The sequence below is a fragment of the Ziziphus jujuba genome, chromosome 2, assembly GCF_031755915.1.
Source record: "Ziziphus jujuba cultivar Dongzao chromosome 2, ASM3175591v1".
NCBI lineage: Eukaryota > Viridiplantae > Streptophyta > Magnoliopsida > Rosales > Rhamnaceae > Ziziphus > Ziziphus jujuba.
This window is the reverse complement of record NC_083380.1, coordinates 12,764,228-12,781,441: the sequence shown is the minus strand read 5'-3', so window position 1 is coordinate 12,781,441 and position 17,214 is coordinate 12,764,228. Positions and strand designations below refer to the sequence as shown.

The 17,214-nt window shown below is 32.5% G+C and overlaps 3 protein-coding genes and 1 non-coding gene across 9 annotated transcripts; 2 read left to right on the top strand and 2 right to left on the bottom strand.

The window, feature by feature from the left end:
- Window positions 1-4,265: 4,265 nt before the first annotated feature.
- On the bottom strand, window positions 4,266-5,096 carry LOC107418517 (Bowman-Birk type proteinase inhibitor). Of its 2 annotated transcripts, none has more exons than XM_016027218.4 (2): window positions 4,868-5,096; window positions 4,266-4,715 (listed from the first exon to the last, which is right to left on the bottom strand). In XM_016027218.4, exons 1-2 carry the CDS (start codon window positions 4,992-4,994, stop codon window positions 4,486-4,488), a joined length of 357 nt encoding a protein of 118 aa, XP_015882704.2. In that variant the 5' UTR covers window positions 4,995-5,096; the 3' UTR covers window positions 4,266-4,485. The 2 variants fall into 2 exon arrangements, with proteins under 2 accessions (XP_015882704.2, XP_060670062.1); XM_060814079.1 differs by having other exon boundaries at window positions 4,266-4,736; window positions 4,868-5,090.
- A 4,015-nt stretch (window positions 5,097-9,111) lies between these two features.
- On the bottom strand, window positions 9,112-10,005 carry LOC107418503 (Bowman-Birk type proteinase inhibitor C-II). Its single transcript, XM_016027201.4, has 2 exons — window positions 9,815-10,005; window positions 9,112-9,519 (listed from the first exon to the last, which is right to left on the bottom strand). Exons 1-2 carry the CDS (start codon window positions 9,936-9,938, stop codon window positions 9,257-9,259), a joined length of 387 nt encoding a protein of 128 aa, XP_015882687.3. The 5' UTR covers window positions 9,939-10,005; the 3' UTR covers window positions 9,112-9,256.
- Window positions 10,006-12,783: 2,778 nt separating this feature from the next.
- On the top strand, window positions 12,784-17,189 carry LOC107418531 (protection of telomeres protein 1a). 5 transcript variants are annotated; one of them, XR_003055823.3, is made up of 11 exons: window positions 12,784-13,075; window positions 13,429-13,565; window positions 14,109-14,298; window positions 14,745-14,809; window positions 14,970-15,058; window positions 15,561-15,842; window positions 15,941-16,023; window positions 16,159-16,217; window positions 16,287-16,436; window positions 16,516-16,588; window positions 16,820-16,956. XR_003055823.3 is itself a non-coding variant. In XM_025073322.3 (11 exons), exons 4-11 carry the CDS (start codon window positions 14,109-14,111, stop codon window positions 17,036-17,038), a joined length of 1,137 nt encoding a protein of 378 aa, XP_024929090.3. In that variant the 5' UTR covers window positions 12,935-13,075; window positions 13,222-13,277; window positions 13,429-13,565; the 3' UTR covers window positions 17,039-17,189. The 5 variants fall into 5 exon arrangements, 4 of the variants coding, with proteins under 4 accessions (XP_015882718.3, XP_015882717.3, XP_024929090.3 ...); XM_025073322.3 differs by lacking the exon at window positions 16,516-16,588 and adding an exon at window positions 13,222-13,277 and having other exon boundaries at window positions 12,935-13,075; window positions 16,820-17,189; XM_025073321.3 differs by lacking the exon at window positions 16,516-16,588 and adding an exon at window positions 13,222-13,283 and having other exon boundaries at window positions 12,935-13,075; window positions 16,820-17,189.
- On the top strand, window positions 13,203-13,301 carry LOC112491851 (small nucleolar RNA snoR113). Its single transcript, XR_003056200.1, has one exon. It is a non-coding gene; the product is annotated as a small nucleolar RNA snoR113 (small nucleolar RNA).
- Window positions 17,190-17,214: the final 25 nt, after the last annotated feature.

The following is a 17,214-nucleotide window of genomic DNA, read 5'->3' as shown; positions in this document are numbered from 1 at the left end:
ACACCTCTCAGCAACAGCGGTATAGTTCTAGGCCGTCCCCTCCACAAGCATTCTGTTCAGGAGCTTCCTCAAATGATGGTCTTCTACCCACGCCACCTTCTTCACCAAACTGGTTGCTTGATTCTGGTGCCTCCCATCACATGGCAAATGATTTGCAAAGCTTAGCCATTCACTCTAAATATGATGGCACTGATGAAATTGTTGTTGGGAATGGTAATAAACTTCCCATTACACATACAAGCACATCTCTTCTACTCACTCCAAATAAAAAGCTCTTGCTATTTGATGTTTTTTGTGTTCCCACCATGACTAGGAACTTACTTTCAGTTTCAAAATTGTGCAAAACTAATAATATTTCTGTGGAATTCTTATCAAATTGCTTTCTTGTGAAGGATTTGCAGACGGGAATAGTACTCCTAAAAGGACCGCATAAATGTGGCACCTATCAGTGGCCATCTTCCTCCTACTATCTGTCTCCATCTCCAACCGCACTTCTCAGCTAGTCTACTTCTCTTCAAGAGTGGCATCATCGTCTAGGACATCCATCTCATAGGATTCTTCATCATCTAGTGTCTGCACAAACATTGCCTATTTTTTTCTTTTAATAAATTCCATTGCACTTCTTGTTTATGTAATAAATCTCATAAAATTTCCTTTGGAATTTCTTCTATGTCAAGTTCAAAGCCTCTCCAATTATTATATACTGATGTTTGGGGACCGACCTCTATTTGTTCTTATGATGGTTTTAAATATTATGTCTTATTTGTTGATAATTTTACCCGATATTCTTGGTTATTTCCACTTAAATCCAAATCTGATGTCTCCTCTGTCATCATAAAATTTAAAAATATTGTTGAAAATTTTTTTCAAACCCCTATTACATCAATATATTCAGATAATGGTGGAGAGTTCCTGAAATTAAAACCATTTTTTACTACACATGGCATCACTCATTTTCTCACCACTCCATATACGCCAGAACAAAATGGTTTTGCTGAACCTCGACATCGACATATTAGGGAAACTGGTCTGCCTCTTCTCACTCAAGCCGGTCTACCAAGTAAATTCTGGATCTATGCTTTCACCACTGCAGTCTATCTCATTAATAGATTACCCACACCTACTCTTCATAATATTTCTCCTTTTCAAAAACCACCCAACTACACTTGTCTTAAGGCTTTTGGGTGTCTCTGTTTCCCTTGGTTAAAGCCATATATGCATCATAAATTAGAGTCTTCCTCTAAACCCTGCATTTTTCTTGGCTACTTACCCACTCAAAGTGGGTACCGTTGCTTTGACCCTTTTCAGGACAAAATATTTATCTCCAGACATGTTAGGTTCATAGAATCCATTTTTCCTTATTCTTCTTTGTCTACCAAACCCGTCAGCCTCATTAATTCTGCAAATACTGCAGCACCTATCCTGCCTACTTCTCCTCACAATTTAATTTCTCTTCTACCTAACTCCTTTTCTACCTCAAATACTATTCATCCAAATCAATTACACCTACCTACCACTCCTTCACTCTCCTCATCTCCTACATCAATTCCCCCCTCCACTTTTCAACATGTCCATACTATTCATCCACATCATTCACACCTACCTACCACTCCCACACTCTCCTCCTCTCATATGTCTCTCTCACCCTCCACTTTTCAACATGTCCATACTATTCATCCACACTATTCATCCACATCATTCACACCTACCCACCACTCCCACACTCTCCTCCTCTCATATGTCTCTCTCACCCTCCACTTTTCAACATGTCCATACTATTCATCCACATCATTCACACTTACCCACCACTCCCACACTCTCCTCCCCTCATACGTCTCACTCATCCTCCAATGTTCAAAATGCCACCATGGGCCCCACCTCCCATGCCTCCTCCCGATGCAACAACTCTTCATGTGAAGCACCTCCACATAATGTTGTTCCATCCCATGATCTTCCTTCCCGTGCACCTCCTGCATCTCCACCAGTTCGGTCCCAATCACCAATTGTACAATAGTTGACTCACCATCATCCTATGAGAACTAGGTCATTAAACTTAATTTTCAAACCCAAGAAGCTCCATGATTTTTTTTGTTGCCACTCAAAATTCCGATGGATGTGTTTCTGAACCTCGAACAGCAATTCAAGCTCTTCAAATTGATGAATGGCGTGCTGCTATGTTTATGGAATTTAATGCCCTCTTACGCAATGGCACATGGGACCTTGTTCCACCTTCTGCTGCCAAGAATGTTGTTGGGTGTAGATGGGTTTTTCGCATTAAAAGAAATCCGGATGGTTCAATCCATAAATATAAAGCTCGGCTTGTCGCGAAGGGTTTTCATCAAGGACTTGGCCTTGATTATTCTAACACTTTTAGTCCAGTAATCAAGCCAACAACAGTTTGTCTTGTTCTTAGTATTGGCCTGTCTCAAAATTGGCCTCTCAAGCAATTGGATATTAATAATGCCTTTCTAAATGGTATTTTACATGAAGAAGTTTACATGTCCCAACCTCCTGGATTTGTTGATGCTTCTAAACTGTCTCATGTTTGTCGCCTCAAGAAAGCCATATACGGCTTAAAACAAGCACCCAGAGCATGGTACAATGAACTTAAGGCTTTCCTTATTTCCTTTGGCTTTACACGGTCTCATTCTAATGCTTCTCTGTTCATTTATAACAAGGATACTCATCTTCTTTATCTTTTGGTTTATGTTGATGACATTATTCTTACGGGCAACAACTCCTCCACACTACAAAGGTTTGTTCGATCTCTCTCCAACAAATTCTCTTTAAAAGATTTGGGAGACTTAAACTATTTTTTAGGGGTTGAAGTTCTGCCTAGCACACACGTTTTATTTCTTAGTCAACACAAATATATCCTTGATCTCTTGGAGAAAACTAACATGACCGTAGCAAAACCAATGGCTTCTTTTATGTCAACGGCTCAAGCTTTAACTCTCTCTGATGGGTCCCAAACCACTAATGCTACCCAGTATCGTCAAGTGGTAGGGAGTTTACAATACCTATCTTTTACACATCCGGATATTGGCTATGCAGTAAATAAGCTATCTCAATTTATGCATTGCCCAATTGAAACCCATTGGCGAGCTGTAAAGTGTCTGCTCTGCTACTTAAAAGTAACCAGCTCATATGGGTTATTCTTGTGCCGCAATACTTCTTCTTGCCTTCATGCTTATTCCGATGCCGATTGGGCTGGCAATAGGGATGACCACACTTCTACTACTGGTTATATCGTTTTTTTAGGTGGCAATCCTGTATCTTGGTCCTCCAAAAAACAACGGTTTGTCTCCTGTTCATCCACTAAAGCAGAGTATAGGGCCGTGGCAAATACGACTTCTGAGTTGTGGTGGTTACTTTCACTTCTTCGTGAACTTAAGGTTCATCTTCCAACCTCTCCAACTGTCTACTGTGATAACATTGGCACTATATATGTGGCTGCTAATCCTGTTTTTCACTCTAAGATGAAACACGTGGGAGTTGATTTTCACTTTGTTAGAGACAAAGTTGCAGAAGGCTTACTTCGGGTGTCTCATATTAGCAGCAAGGACCAGCTTGCTGATGGTCTTACAAAATCATTACCATGATAGAGACTTGAGTTTTTACGTTCCAAACTTGGTGTTCTTCCTAGACTGCCAAGTTTGAGGGGGCATATTAGTTATTCTCATGTACAGTTGTGTAGTTAACTAAACATTTTCATGTTGTTTGTCTTGTATATCTTTATCACGTTTATTTAGGCTTCATCATGTATTTTACTATCTGCTGTACCTCCCTTCTTATCTGTAGTATATTTATACCCAGTTTTTATTGAATAATAATTAAGCATTACTTTTCAATTTTCTTAAGTTGTTTTAGTATTAAACTAGAGGGTAAAGTGCATTTTGGCCAAATTAAAACCATCTCAATATGCTTCTTTTCTTTCTAGCAATTTGAAAGTTAAAAGACAATTTGAAAAACAAAATTGAATCTTTTTTTATTTTTTTTGAGGAAAAAAAAAGGATAATTGAATAGAAGTCAATACCGGCTAAGTCTCTCACGATTATATATGCATATAGTCTAAAACAATAAATAAATAAATGAATAATAATCGAAAGCAAAGCATATTCAAGTCTGTAGAGGCCCGAACGGGGGTAATCCAAACTTCACACCAGCCATAAGACAGTGAAGCCCGGTGGACCACAATTACAATGACAGCCATTTACTAGTTTGAATATTAATTTAGAAATACTGGCAACAAAGCAAAGTTAAACTTTCATTACCCAACATTAATTAATATTTATTAATCTTCACGCGTACATTATTTTTTATATAGAAAATTAAAGCTTCAACACCAGCCGGAGGCAAATTAAAGAAAATAAGCACTAGCTAGCTGTAGATCACGGAGCACATGATCGTGTAGCATGATACATAAATATATGTGTACATATATATATATATATATTAACGTTGGGTTTATTAGTCTGATGTAGATCAGGCAGGCACTTGTTTGATGATCTGGGCAGTGGAGAAGGAGGAGTATGAGCATGGTGGATCGCAGAAATCCTTAACATCAGCGCACCGACACTGCGGTGGGATGCTGCGAGTGCAGTAGCACCTTTCGCAGTTCTTGCACCGCTCGGTGCCGATGAAGACGTCCGTGCAACGGCACTGCGGTGGTATGCTCTTCGTGCACATGCAGTTATCACAGCACGCTGGAATATCTGGCCCTTTGTAACCATCCACTGGTTATGCCAAACCAAAAAAAAAAAAAAAAAATAGTTATAGTTAGTAAATTAATTTCTCTTGGTAGAGAGCGAAAACAGATTTCTTATTTTATAGAAGGATGTATATATATATATATATATGAGTTTACCAGATTTTTGATTATTAGAACTGGAAAGCTCGAAGAGATCAACCCTGTCAGCTTTTGCAGATACAGCAGCTAGTACAAGGACTAGCAGTGCTACATGCAAGACCACAATTTTCTTCAAGGCCGCCATCTCTTTTTCTTAGTTCTTTTTTTCTTTTTCTTTCTTTCTTACTCTTTTTGAGTGGTAGAGATTATGGAGAACTGGTTAAGGGATCGATTTATATACACAACGAGAAAAATAGTACCGCAATAGATAAAGATTATAAGAATAATATATAACTCATGCTTTGCATTTTGTTTGAGTGTTTTTTTTTTTTTTCCATCTGAAATGAGAGCCGAAAGGCGCTTAAGACATTTTGTTTGAGTGTTTGACTAAATAATACATTTGATATTACATTTTTGTGTTTTATCTATTTGTCAGTACTATTATGTAGTTATCAATAGGAAGGACTGTCTTAGACATAACTATATATAATTAATTGGTTTTGTTTAAAATTAGGCATCAATGAATTTCTTTCAACAACAAAAAAAAAAAAAATCGATCAATTGAATTGTCATGTCATGAATCTATATATTTTGTAAAAATATATAAATTTGGGGATTAACCCCCGTTGTTCTACCAAAAAATATATAATATCAATTATGATATATATATATATTTTTAATACAAAATGATCATCTATCTACTAAAATGGCACCACTTTATCTATACAAAATAAAAGTGATTTAAACTTTGATGATCTTTGTTCTTTTTTTTTTTCTTTTTATTATTTTTAAAAGATTTAAGTTTATATAATATAGGCTTTTCATTTCATTTATATTTTTTTCTAATATTCTCCCTCAGATTTCAGATGTAGGCCCTTTTTTTTTTATGGGTCTTTGCGTAGTATCAAGACCTAAACTCAACAACTCTATCCAAAAATAAAATAAAAAACAAACATAAAAAAATAAAATAAAAACATATATAAGACAAAAAAAAAGATTAAAAAAAAAAAAAAAGCTAGCCTACATGTGAGCGGAAGTGTTAGAAAAAAAAATATAAATAAAATAAAAAATCAATCTTCCATCAATTTGAGCTTTTAGAATCAATGATGATTCAACAATTCGACCGGCTTATCTTAATTGATTCAGCTAATGACCCTTGATCAATTTATCTTCATGGATATGATTTTTCCAGTATATTGCCTGATGGATTGGTTCAAAATGGTGATGGAGCATTAGTTGTAGTAATTTAATTGGCTATTATTAAATGATTCATTTTTTATATTAGATTTTTAACTAATATTAAATTATTTTTAAAATTAAATATATCAATCAATAATTATCACATTCACAATAAATCCCATTAGTGATTACTATAAACGATGACAAACGACAAACTTCTTTATATATATATATATGGTCCTCTATGGACAAATTCAATAGTATTCATAATTTAAAAAAAAAAAAAAAGGTATTTAGCACATATATGCTCCAAAATTGTTAAGCTTTTTTATTTTGACACTTTACTCTTTAAACTTTAATTTTTATATACTTTATTCTTTAAATAATTTTTCTATTTTTTTATCTTTTTAGATGCACAGTGCACTTGATCCAATATGTACAGGTCTTCCACGATTCTTTTATTTCGTTTATTTCATTGTTTTATTATTACAATATGTATACCATATGCTTCAAAACTGTTAAAATATAGACCAAAAAAATATAATTTATGGACCAATAATGTATCAAAAATTAGATTTTAAAGTGCTAAAAAAAAAGAAGACCAAATTATAAAAAGCTTAATAATTGAGAATGATTAAGTGCTACCCTGAATAAAATTATACAAACACGTGATATTAGTCATGACCAAAGTCCTCTTCCTTTGTAATCTTATGTTACTTTTAAAAGAAATATTTATATTGACAGCACCTAGTCTACTTTCATTACATACAAATCATTTTGACATTTTTTTCTTTTTTAGAAGAAAAGATTTATCATTGAACCGAAACAGACACCACTTCCTCATTGAAATAATCTTGCAGCCACATAGGACTTTTCTCTAACCAAATGGAGTAAGATTCACATCCTAAAGCAAAACGTGCCAAACATTTTCTACATCATTTTAATCTAGGGCGGCTCTCTAGCAAGCTAGGATACGGTCAACAAAGCAATTCCTAAACATTTGCTAAATAAAGCTTTATTTTTAATAAACTATACATTCAATTTGCATGAAGCTAACAAATTATATGCAAATATTGAATTAAAAGACAATCATATACATATATTAAAATTATTTTAAAATTTTTGTTACTATTTTACAAGGAATTAAAATGTTCAAAACTAAAACCATATTTGTTGAATAGAACTAATCAAGTCATATATTAGAATATTAGTCCAGAAACCCAACTAGCTATTTTTCAAAAAAAAAAAAATGAAAAAGAAAAAGAAAAAGAAAAAGAAAAAGACTAAAGTAATCTTATCCAAGTGCATCATACTTTCGTGATGAAGTTTGATTTCACCATGTTGTGTAGGTTACGTAAAGCAGATATTTTTTGTCAATTGGAGCGCCTACCAGCGAATATATATTTTTTGTCAATTGGAGCGCCTACCAGCAAATATATATTTTTTGTCAATTGGAGCTCCTACCAGCAAATATATACATATATATATATATATATATATATATAAACACACACGCATTCACTGATGGCTTTTTCCTTTTCTTCAAATTTGTTTTCTTTTAATTTCAACTCGTTATGCATTTCCTGTGTATCTTGCCATTTCTGATTTAGTTTTCCGTATCCATACCTTTCAATTAGATCGGTCAAGATGTCATATATGTTATGTCATGTGTTTGTATTATATCGAGTTGTATATTTAATAAATTGTCAGATACTATTGTAAGCTAAATACATAATCATACACTACTATAAAGTAAGGATTGGATTAGATTCAACAATCCAAAAACCAACTTATATTGGATTAGTTTCAATATTAAATTTATTAGATTGGAACCCATGTGCGTCCCTTTTATAAATAATGTTTTATCATGTTGACACGGTTATAGATCCATAATATTGTTAAAGCAAACTTCCGAACAATATTGATAATATTTTGCGGCTTGTATTGTGTATTCTCAGTCCTACTTCCAATATACTAATATTTTGCCTTATTTACATCATATAAGACTTATTATTATTATTATTATTATTTTGACAATAGAAGAGATGGGGACCTTTAAAATTATGGTTTGAGGATTAAATTCTAAAAACCATTGTTATTTGGGCTAATTTGTTGAATAATTCGTCCAAGTAAAAATCCAATGGAATAATTTTAAAATTACAAATGGGTTTTGTGATGTCTCCTCTTGTGGTTTATCTTTCCTTTTGTTATTATGTTCCTTATTTCTTGTATATTTGCTTTTTTGGATCGAGGAATACGAGTTATTGTGTTCCTGAAGAGAAAGAAATTGATGACGAAAAAAAAAAAAAAGCAAAAATAAAAAACTTCACAATTAAGACTTGGTTAGATTTCACCCATCAGAGTGAACTATCTGCATAATGCTGGTAGACCTACAGTTGGAACTAGACTGATTAATTTAAGGATGAAATTCACCATTATATAAAGTAGTTTCAAACCAACCGATCAATGGTTCTCATCTTTTTGTTGTAGAGATTACTCTTGACTTATATTATAATATGCCATTTATTCAATATATATAATATATATTGTTGGGAGTTTTAAACAAATCCGACATTGTTTGGTAACAAACTAAGTGATTCATATAGAAATTAGAATGGCACCCAAAATCTATATTGATGAGGAATACTTCATGGACTTTTATCTGGACTCCTTCAGAGGGCATAAAACTATATACATCATATGTTTATTTATTGTCTTTGTAATACCCATATATATATACATTAAATGCAGTCCTCTATTTTTTAATATGATGAAATTAATAAAATAATTATCAATTCAAATAAATTATATACGATAACAAAATTAATTTTTCAAGAGTAACATAGATAATTAATTTTGCATAATATATATACCTATATAGATATTTTATTCTAAATTTAAATATATAGAATAAATTTGATAAAATTTGAAAGAGCTAAATAAAATAATATATCATTTCATTATATTTACATACCCTCTTTCCTAATGATCAAATATATGTATATATAGTATATCAAATATATATATATATATATATATATATGTAGTATAGCAGAGATTTTAATGAAAATTAATTAAACTAATTACATAAAACACGTACCAAGTAGATTTTTATTTCATAGAGAACTGGGTTCTACATTTTTGCTCAGAAAAGCCTCAACAACAGCCATTGAGGCTACTAGAGCACGTTACAGAGACAGAGTAAATATATCTACTAAACGGTGACGTTTAATAGGTTGGGACATGATTATTCTGAATATTAATCCTCATGGATGCTACTTCAGACATACACGGTGGATGGCAAAACTCCTTCACATCAACGCACCTACACTTCGGTGGATTGCTTCGGGTGCACATGCACTGCTCGCACGACTCGCACCGCTCTTGGCCTACAAAAATGTCCTCGCAGCTGCATTGTGGTGGTTCGCTCATCCTACACAAGCATGTATCGCAGCAAGCTTGGCCGCCTGGTCTGTTTTTCTCTTCATACCCTAAAAAAAGAAACTGTTAAAAGACATATAAATGTAATGGTAATATTCATCTCTTAGTGACTTAAGCTTTTAACAACTTAATAAAATATATTAGAATTCAAAATGCGTAGGTCTACATGTAATAGGAATGTTAAGAGTTAAGACTAATAGAAACCACCATTCATTTAAACTTTTGGGGAAAAAAAAATGATTATTCAACACAAACGAAACTGAATACATATCATAACTTTGTTTAATTACAATATAAGTTATAAATGAAAAATGAGAGAAGAAATTTAAAATTACTTGCATATACCTGATTTGCTTGAGAGCTTAAACAAATTCAGCATATCAGCTGATCTTGCATAAGCTTTTGTTGATATAGCTAACAGTAGGACTAACATGGCCACCTTCAAAACAGCAACGTTCTTCAAACCCATTTTTATTTCTTGTTAAGTATCCTTATGAGGTATTGTTTTTCTTTTCTTATCCAAGTATTTGGAACGATGGGCATGTATATATATATACTCGAAGAGTGGAAGAGGCCAAAAACAGTAAAGAAATTAATAATTCTGCTTTATTAAATTTTTATTAGACGAAGTAAAATAGAAAAAACAACTATAATTTTATACATGAAAAAAAAAAAAATTACAAGAAAGGAAGCAAAGGCTAATACGTAGCCAAGAAAAGACAGCACGTGAGAGTAGGATGGAGCAAGCGTTAGAAAATGGCAGCTGCCCGAGGCAAGGGAGTGTAGGGCAGGTGGTACACGTAGCAAGTGAGTCCTGGTTAAGGTGTCAAGTAGGTAGAGTTACATGTAGACTAACCTAGCTCCACGTTGGTTGCATGCAGTGGGTCAAAAGGTGGTCAAAATCTGTGTTTTTGTTGACTTGTGGTATTTCCATGCCACATCATCACATCTTAACAGTACCTTTTGCATTTGTTATACGTAATATATATATATATATATATATATGCACACACACACACACACACAGCTTTCCTATAGTGCACCGTAAGAGGGTGAACCATCAATTTATTAACAGTAGATGTAAAATCTATTTTATTGTCGACAGTAGGAAAATAGCGGAGCCTTTTTTAAAAATAAATAATAATAATAATAATAATAATAATAATTTACTATTTTTATTTTTTAAAAAAATTAGATTAGCATATTTGTAAGAATCTATACGATTTCTTTTTCATATTAAAATTTCATTTATTTATTTACAATATTTATTATATATAAGGTTTTCTATTTTTATTTTTGAAAAATTACATTTGAAATTTTAAAAATTTTTTTTACTAACTTATTAAAAAAATTAATAATCTTCTTTAATTATTTTTTTATTTTTCATTACTTTTTATTTAAAAATTTTTGCAATTTGCATCTTAAACTATATAAAATTGCACTTTACACCATCATTTATATTTAGTATTTGACAAAAAAACTAATGGTACAAGGATTTTGTGAGTTCAGGGAGCAAATTGTTAGAAAAAAAAATTATTTAAAGTGCAAAGTGTCAATTATGATGAAATTCGGGATAAAATGGTGTCAATTTTTCTATTGTTTATGAATATTGTAAATTTTTCTATTGTTTATGAATATTGTACTGTTGCACTGTTGCATTTTAACTGAATTAATATATCATATAATTCCAATAGAAATATTGAATATTGACTATGACCACTATACATATATTATCCCTCCTTTATCAAAAAAGTAATGATGATGATTCCCTTCATAAATAAAAATAATAATAGAGTAATATATATATAACATATAATCAAGCACATTATGCACATAGTTCCTAAAACTATTTCAGAAAATAAAGCTCACTCATAGATCACAGTTCAAATTAGTTCCTCTCTGTCACTTCCAATGTCAGTTCAATTGTCTAAAATAAGAATAAAATATGTCTTAGGTTCCAAAAATTAAATTAAAGACATTGAATGCATACTAATGTTCTAAAATAACTCTAATAACTTTAAAATTTTAAAAATTTTAGATGTCAAACTATCTAATTATACTATGAGTCCTAAATATCTTATATCAAAAATTGAGGTTTTTCACTCAGAGGTCAATTTATTGAAATTAAACATTCTATTGGATCACATTAACACCTAATTACACTAATATAACTTCAATCATATTCAAGTTATACAATTATATTCAAACACAGTCTAAATTTATTTGGTATTAAACTAATTGATCTAAAGTGAAAAAATTATTAAATGATGTTCAAAATTTATAAATTTTATATCAATGAAAATTTTGTGGGATGAGTAACAAAAATATAAGCTCACCTTGGTCCGAAAATCTCGTCAATGGCTGGAAAATACATTGGAAAGTTCGATTAAAATTAATGTTGATAGATCTCTCTAACTATGAAGAATTTTGACAAACGAAGAATGCCAATGAATTCAAAAGATCCAAAATAGAGGAGGCAAATATATAGATTGAGCTAAAACAACCAGAAAAATAGTGGATCATAACCGCTGGCTTCGTCGTCCTAATCCAGCCCTATTTGGCTAAAGTTTGGCCCAAAATTTTGGTTGCTGATTTGTGACAAGGTTAGCTTCCCCATTGTCCAACGCCTGTAGCAACTTGATGGCTGGAAAAAAGGTGAAATCGGCATTGACTTGGTTGGCGATGGAAGCAAATTGAATTGATTCTGTTTGGGTTTCCACAGGTTTGAAAGAATTTTGGAAACTTTTTGGATATTTTTCAGTTTGTTCAATGAGGATATGATTTTCAAGGTATATATAGATCTTAGATTCACCAAAAGATAAAAATCTGGATTGGTTTGGAAATAGATAAAATACTGATATTTAAGAATTTTTTAAAACTATAACTTTCTAATGTAACTTAGAATTGTCGTACTACTGATCTATAAACTCATATTAACAAGCTCTATATTATGGTATACCGGTCAAATCAAAATTATTAACTAATAAGAAGTCAAACTTAGAATTCAGTAATAATCCAACTAATGAATCCCAATTAAACCAAATAAAATTTATGTTCTAAGTTTTAATTTTGGGACATATTGTCACAAGTTGCTCTTCAAACTCTTCACAAAAACAATCTTACTTCAATAGTCAGTTAATCTTAAATAATTTTGCTACTGATAAGTGCTAATTGGGACCATTTAATTATGTGTTAGTTTTTATTCTAAAACTTTAATTTAAAAATGTAAACTCTTTTAGAAGCCACTTAAATCTTAAATCTTAAATTATCAGATAACAAATATACACTATTGTTAATTAATAGCGTTTTTGAATTGAAGATTGAGATGACGGCGTTTGTACTTACTGGATGGGTGGCAGGCGTTGTAATTCGACAGAAATGAGAGTGGTAAAAGGGAAGTGCAGAAGTTCTAAAAGCCAGTCTTCCCTCCATTTCCGAAAACCAAAAAAGCGTGAATGTGGTTTTCTGCAAAACCCTAGAAGATGAGGGGAAGAGATGACTATAAATTCCTAGAGATCAGAGACGCCATAGCCTCCATCAATCAGAAAGTTAGCCTAATCGGCGTTATCGCCGAGTTCGATTTCCCTAAGAAAACCAAGGGCACTGGTACTCTCTCTCTCTTTCTACTTTCTTTCCCAAATCTCAGATTCTATGTTACGGCACTAAATGCTTTTGATTTTCTGTTTTTCTATAAAAAAAAAAAGAAGTTTTAAATTTGATTGTATTTTTGTGATGGCAATGATGACAAAAAGGCCGGACTTACGGCTGCTGCTTCCGCTTGGTCGGTAGTAGAATGATGAACGTTGCGGTAAAGGTGTTTGTGCTGAGCCACTTCATATTTTTATCTTTTTTTTAATTAAAATTTTTTGTGCCTTTTTAATTTTCTGGGTGTACTGAATGAGTATGCTTTCTTCTTTGATGTCTGTGTTTTCCGTCTGTTTGTTTGGTAAATTTTGCAGATTTCCTTTGTACAGTCAAGATAGTGGATGAATCCCATCAGGACCCAGGACTTCAAGTTCGTGTTTTTGAGGAAAATGAGGAAAAGCTTCCCCATATAGCTTCAACTGGAGATATAATTCAATTTAACCATGTTGTGGTATTTAATTAATACTGTTTAGAAATTAAAGGTTCCAATGTGATTTTTATGTGGACTTGGATAATTGCTGATTTACCATTCCCTATTCGTTGGAGTTTTGGATTATGTAAATTATTATATCTCTATTTTTTTTGGATTTTCTTGATGCTTATTTATTATAGAAAATTCTGTTTTGTTTTGTAATAATATATTTCCATGTACTAGTGTTTAAATTTCAGAAAGCCATTAAAAGCTATAGAACAATTGAGAAAGTGTGTTTTTTAGACAGAATGGTCCAATATATAGGTCTTACTCTGCTGAAATGCAGATATTGTTGAGCATTCTTTTAAGTTTCGTATGGTGATTAAATTGAATGATTATTGCGTCTGCTCTTCCTTCATGTCTCTGACAAAATTTGTCCGCCTTTTAGCTTTTTGTAACTTAGGTGTTTTCATTTATTCAGGAGGATGACAAGCTTTTTGTAAAATAAGAGCTTCGTTTCTTGTTGATTGATATCTTATTTCAATCATGTTGTGCTTTAACTGTGGTCAAATTCTCTTGTAGATGAAAACTCATCATGGAGATTTATTTGCTGTTTTCAACAAGAAGATCTCTTCTTTTGCCTTATATGATGGGAAGGATAGCGATAACTTCCTTCCTTATCAAGTTTCTCCTAAATTTCAAAGAAGAGATCTGGACGCGAAGTTCATAACAGGCCTGAGAAAATGGGTGGTAAATTTCCAGATTGATGGAGGTATTTTCAAGAGAAAACTGATCTTAAATAAGCAAAGAATAGATTTCTCAGTCTTATTTACATTGCACCTTAAAATTTTAGTTATTGCTGATGAAATTCACATATTAATGCACATCTAAAAGTTATAAAACTTTGTCTTAGTAAAGAAAGAAAAAAAAAAAAATAGAAAAAACTTGAAAAAAATATGAGTTATACAAGTTACACAAAAATGTGGCAATGCTGTAGATGTTAAAGAATTTTTAGAATAATTAGTCTGGTACGTAGTGGTCCATGAGTATGATTGAGGATGGGAGAAATCTCAATGAACCAATGAAAACCAAACCGTCCAATTGGAATTTCGTTGATATTAGTAGTTTATTTGTGAAGGTAGCTATTTATATCAGCCTGCCTTTTGTGCTGATACTAATTTTGTTACACAGCTTTAAACTGGGCAATGTGCTTTGCAGGTTCTGATGACTTCTCGTTGCTGAGAGAAATCAAGGAAGGGGAACGTGTTAATGTGGTTTGTAAGGTAATTTAATCCTTTTGTATGATCGTGTTACTTAACTTCAGACTATTTTTTAATATGTTATCAAATAATTATTAAAGTTGGTTAAAGGTGTAACTTTATCAAGTTAAGTTATGCAGTGCATTGATCAATTTTTCATCCTTACGGTGTTTTCTTTTTAAAGATAGTTCATGTATGTGAGGTAGATAAAGATAAATGGATGGCCTTTGTTTGGGATGGAACTGATACTCGACCAGCTTGTATTCCTACAAGGTAAATTCATGTTCGTAATAATATATATATATATATATATATATATATTTATATAAAAGATAAAAAAAAGGCTCCATGTGCTCCAATTCATTATGTGAATTCCAATCCGGGAGCACTACAAAGGTGTTTCAAAGAAGGGTTAACCGTTTTACACACAAATTCAGAAGAGAGTTTGGCTATATTGGTGGCTTATGAAAACCCTTTGCATGAAGAAGAGTTTTGATGATTTATTTGGCTAAACATTGGTCAGCTTAGAGTACTGGAAGTTAGCTTGATAATTACCCATGTTAATTTATAAAACCCTTCTCAAAATGCTTGTGGGTGTGCCTAATTTATTGGAATTAAAAACATGTTGAGACGAAGGTAGTAAAAAGCTTGGAGGTTGTCTCATTATCATGACTAGATGCTCAGTTTTGGTCATTAGGAAATATGTACTAGATGTGAAATTACAATACCTGTTTGTTTATATATATGGTATTAATGTTGCAAGAACTATGAACAGGCTAGAAGATGAAAAGGATCACCCACTTCCTTTACATTTGGAACCCTTGCCTTTGCCTAGAGATGTATTATGTACTTTACCCCAGCTTGGAACTGTGTTAAGGGTGATTTTTTCCCAAGGCATTGAGAAGCATTGCCTTCACTTGCTAAAAACTGGTTACTGGGTGAAATTTGTCAATGTACTCTTTGAGGTTGAAGGAGGATTGTGGCGTGGTGTATTGACACCTTTCACAAAGCTTCGATATACTCCAAATGAGGATAGTCTTGTACTAGAGCGCCAAAGGTTGTTGGTGCTTTTACATGACATGTCATTAAATTTGTTTTCGTTACATTTACTTGTACTGAACTTACTAAAAGCTTTATAAATTGTCTTTGATTCAGGATATATGATTTGCGGTTATCTTCAAGATCACTGCTGGCTCGACTTCCATTCTTTAGCTTTCCTTGTACATCACGAATTACAGGTTTCACATTTTTGGTCAGGAATTGACTGTTATTAGGTTTCTCATTCATAAGATAAAAAGTTAAAACCTATCAGCTCTATATTTTGGCACTTCTACATTGGTTATTATCTGTTTATGTTTGTCCTCCATACTCAGAAGTTGGCCATAAAGATGTGCCATGTGTTACATTGATGGATGTTCTCACTTATTCAGAGGTATGATATTTATGTAAAATTGATTTTGCCATATGTCTTTTCGTGTATGATAAATTTCATTACTTACAGGTGACAGCTAAATTCATGTGTGTGGTACGAGTTGTAGCTGTATTGCCATGGCAGCCTGAAGATTTCTATTTTTGTGGAACTTACAGAATTAGGCTCACTCTGGAGGATCCAACAGCCAGAATATATGCTTATTTGTATGCAGAAGATGGGGTAGGAGCTCGTTAATATCATTCAATATTTTATTCTTTGATATTAAATGTGATTATTATCTTCAGTGTGATTGTTTCAGTTATTTTGATTCCCCACCCGCAAGGTAATGTACATTTCGTGTCAGATTGGAGGAAATAGAGTTTATATAAGTGGTAACTGAAGAATATATATTTTTTTCAATGCTTGTCTGGATTTTGCACTTTCAAACTTGTTTTACCAGTACATTTCTGCAAGGAATGTATTTGCAAAATCTGATTCTTGAATTATGACATACAATAGAAAATTATCGAAGTTTGTTTGTTTGTTTGTTTGTTTTTTAAATGTCTGTTTTATTCTTTTACAAGCATTTGGATTGTGTTTTTCATTCTCTCTTATTTCTATAGGAGAAGTTTTTTGGTGGTTATCCTACTGCTGATGTGTTGACAAGGAAGCGGAATGTATTGCTTGGAATGACGGCTGCAGATGATAATGGCAAGGAAACAGAGGGTGCTGCTAGAAATCCACCATGGATACACTGTTGCCTCAAATCTTATTACCTGACAAAAAGTGATCCTTGGGGAAGTAGACACTATCGAATATTTGGCACCAAATTGGTGGTTTGAGTTGGATGATTATTGTTTTCAATATGTATATATATAGAGATCTAGATGCTGTCTGGATGTCCATGGTGCATAGAACTTAAATCGTATGATATCCTAAACATAGTTTAAAAATGGTATTTATGCATGCGGGTGGCAAATGTCTTGTTATTTTTATGGTTGATTTTTTGTTTTTTGGG

Bases quoted from the DNA above. Each gene is read 5' to 3' on its own strand.
- LOC107418517 (XM_060814079.1), bottom strand. From the start codon at position 4,994: ATGGCGGCCTTGAAGAAAATTGTGGTCTTGCATGTAGCACTGCTAGTC. The intron at 4,737-4,867 runs GTAAACTCATAT...TGGCATAACCAG, and splicing joins TTCTAATAATCAAAAATCTG to TGGATGGTTACAAAGGGCCA.
- LOC107418503 (XM_016027201.4), bottom strand. From the start codon at position 9,938: ATGGGTTTGAAGAACGTTGCTGTTTTGAAGGTGGCCATGTTAGTCCTA. The intron at 9,520-9,814 runs GTATATGCAAGT...TTCTTTTTTTAG, and splicing joins TAAGCTCTCAAGCAAATCAG to GGTATGAAGAGAAAAACAGA.
- LOC107418531 (XM_016027231.4), top strand. From the start codon at position 12,952: ATGAGGGGAAGAGATGACTATAAATTCCTAGAGATCAGAGACGCCATA. The intron at 15,843-15,940 runs GTTGTTGGTGCT...TCTTTGATTCAG, and splicing joins CTTGTACTAGAGCGCCAAAG to GATATATGATTTGCGGTTAT. The intron at 16,218-16,286 runs GTATGATATTTA...CATTACTTACAG, and splicing joins ATGTTCTCACTTATTCAGAG to GTGACAGCTAAATTCATGTG.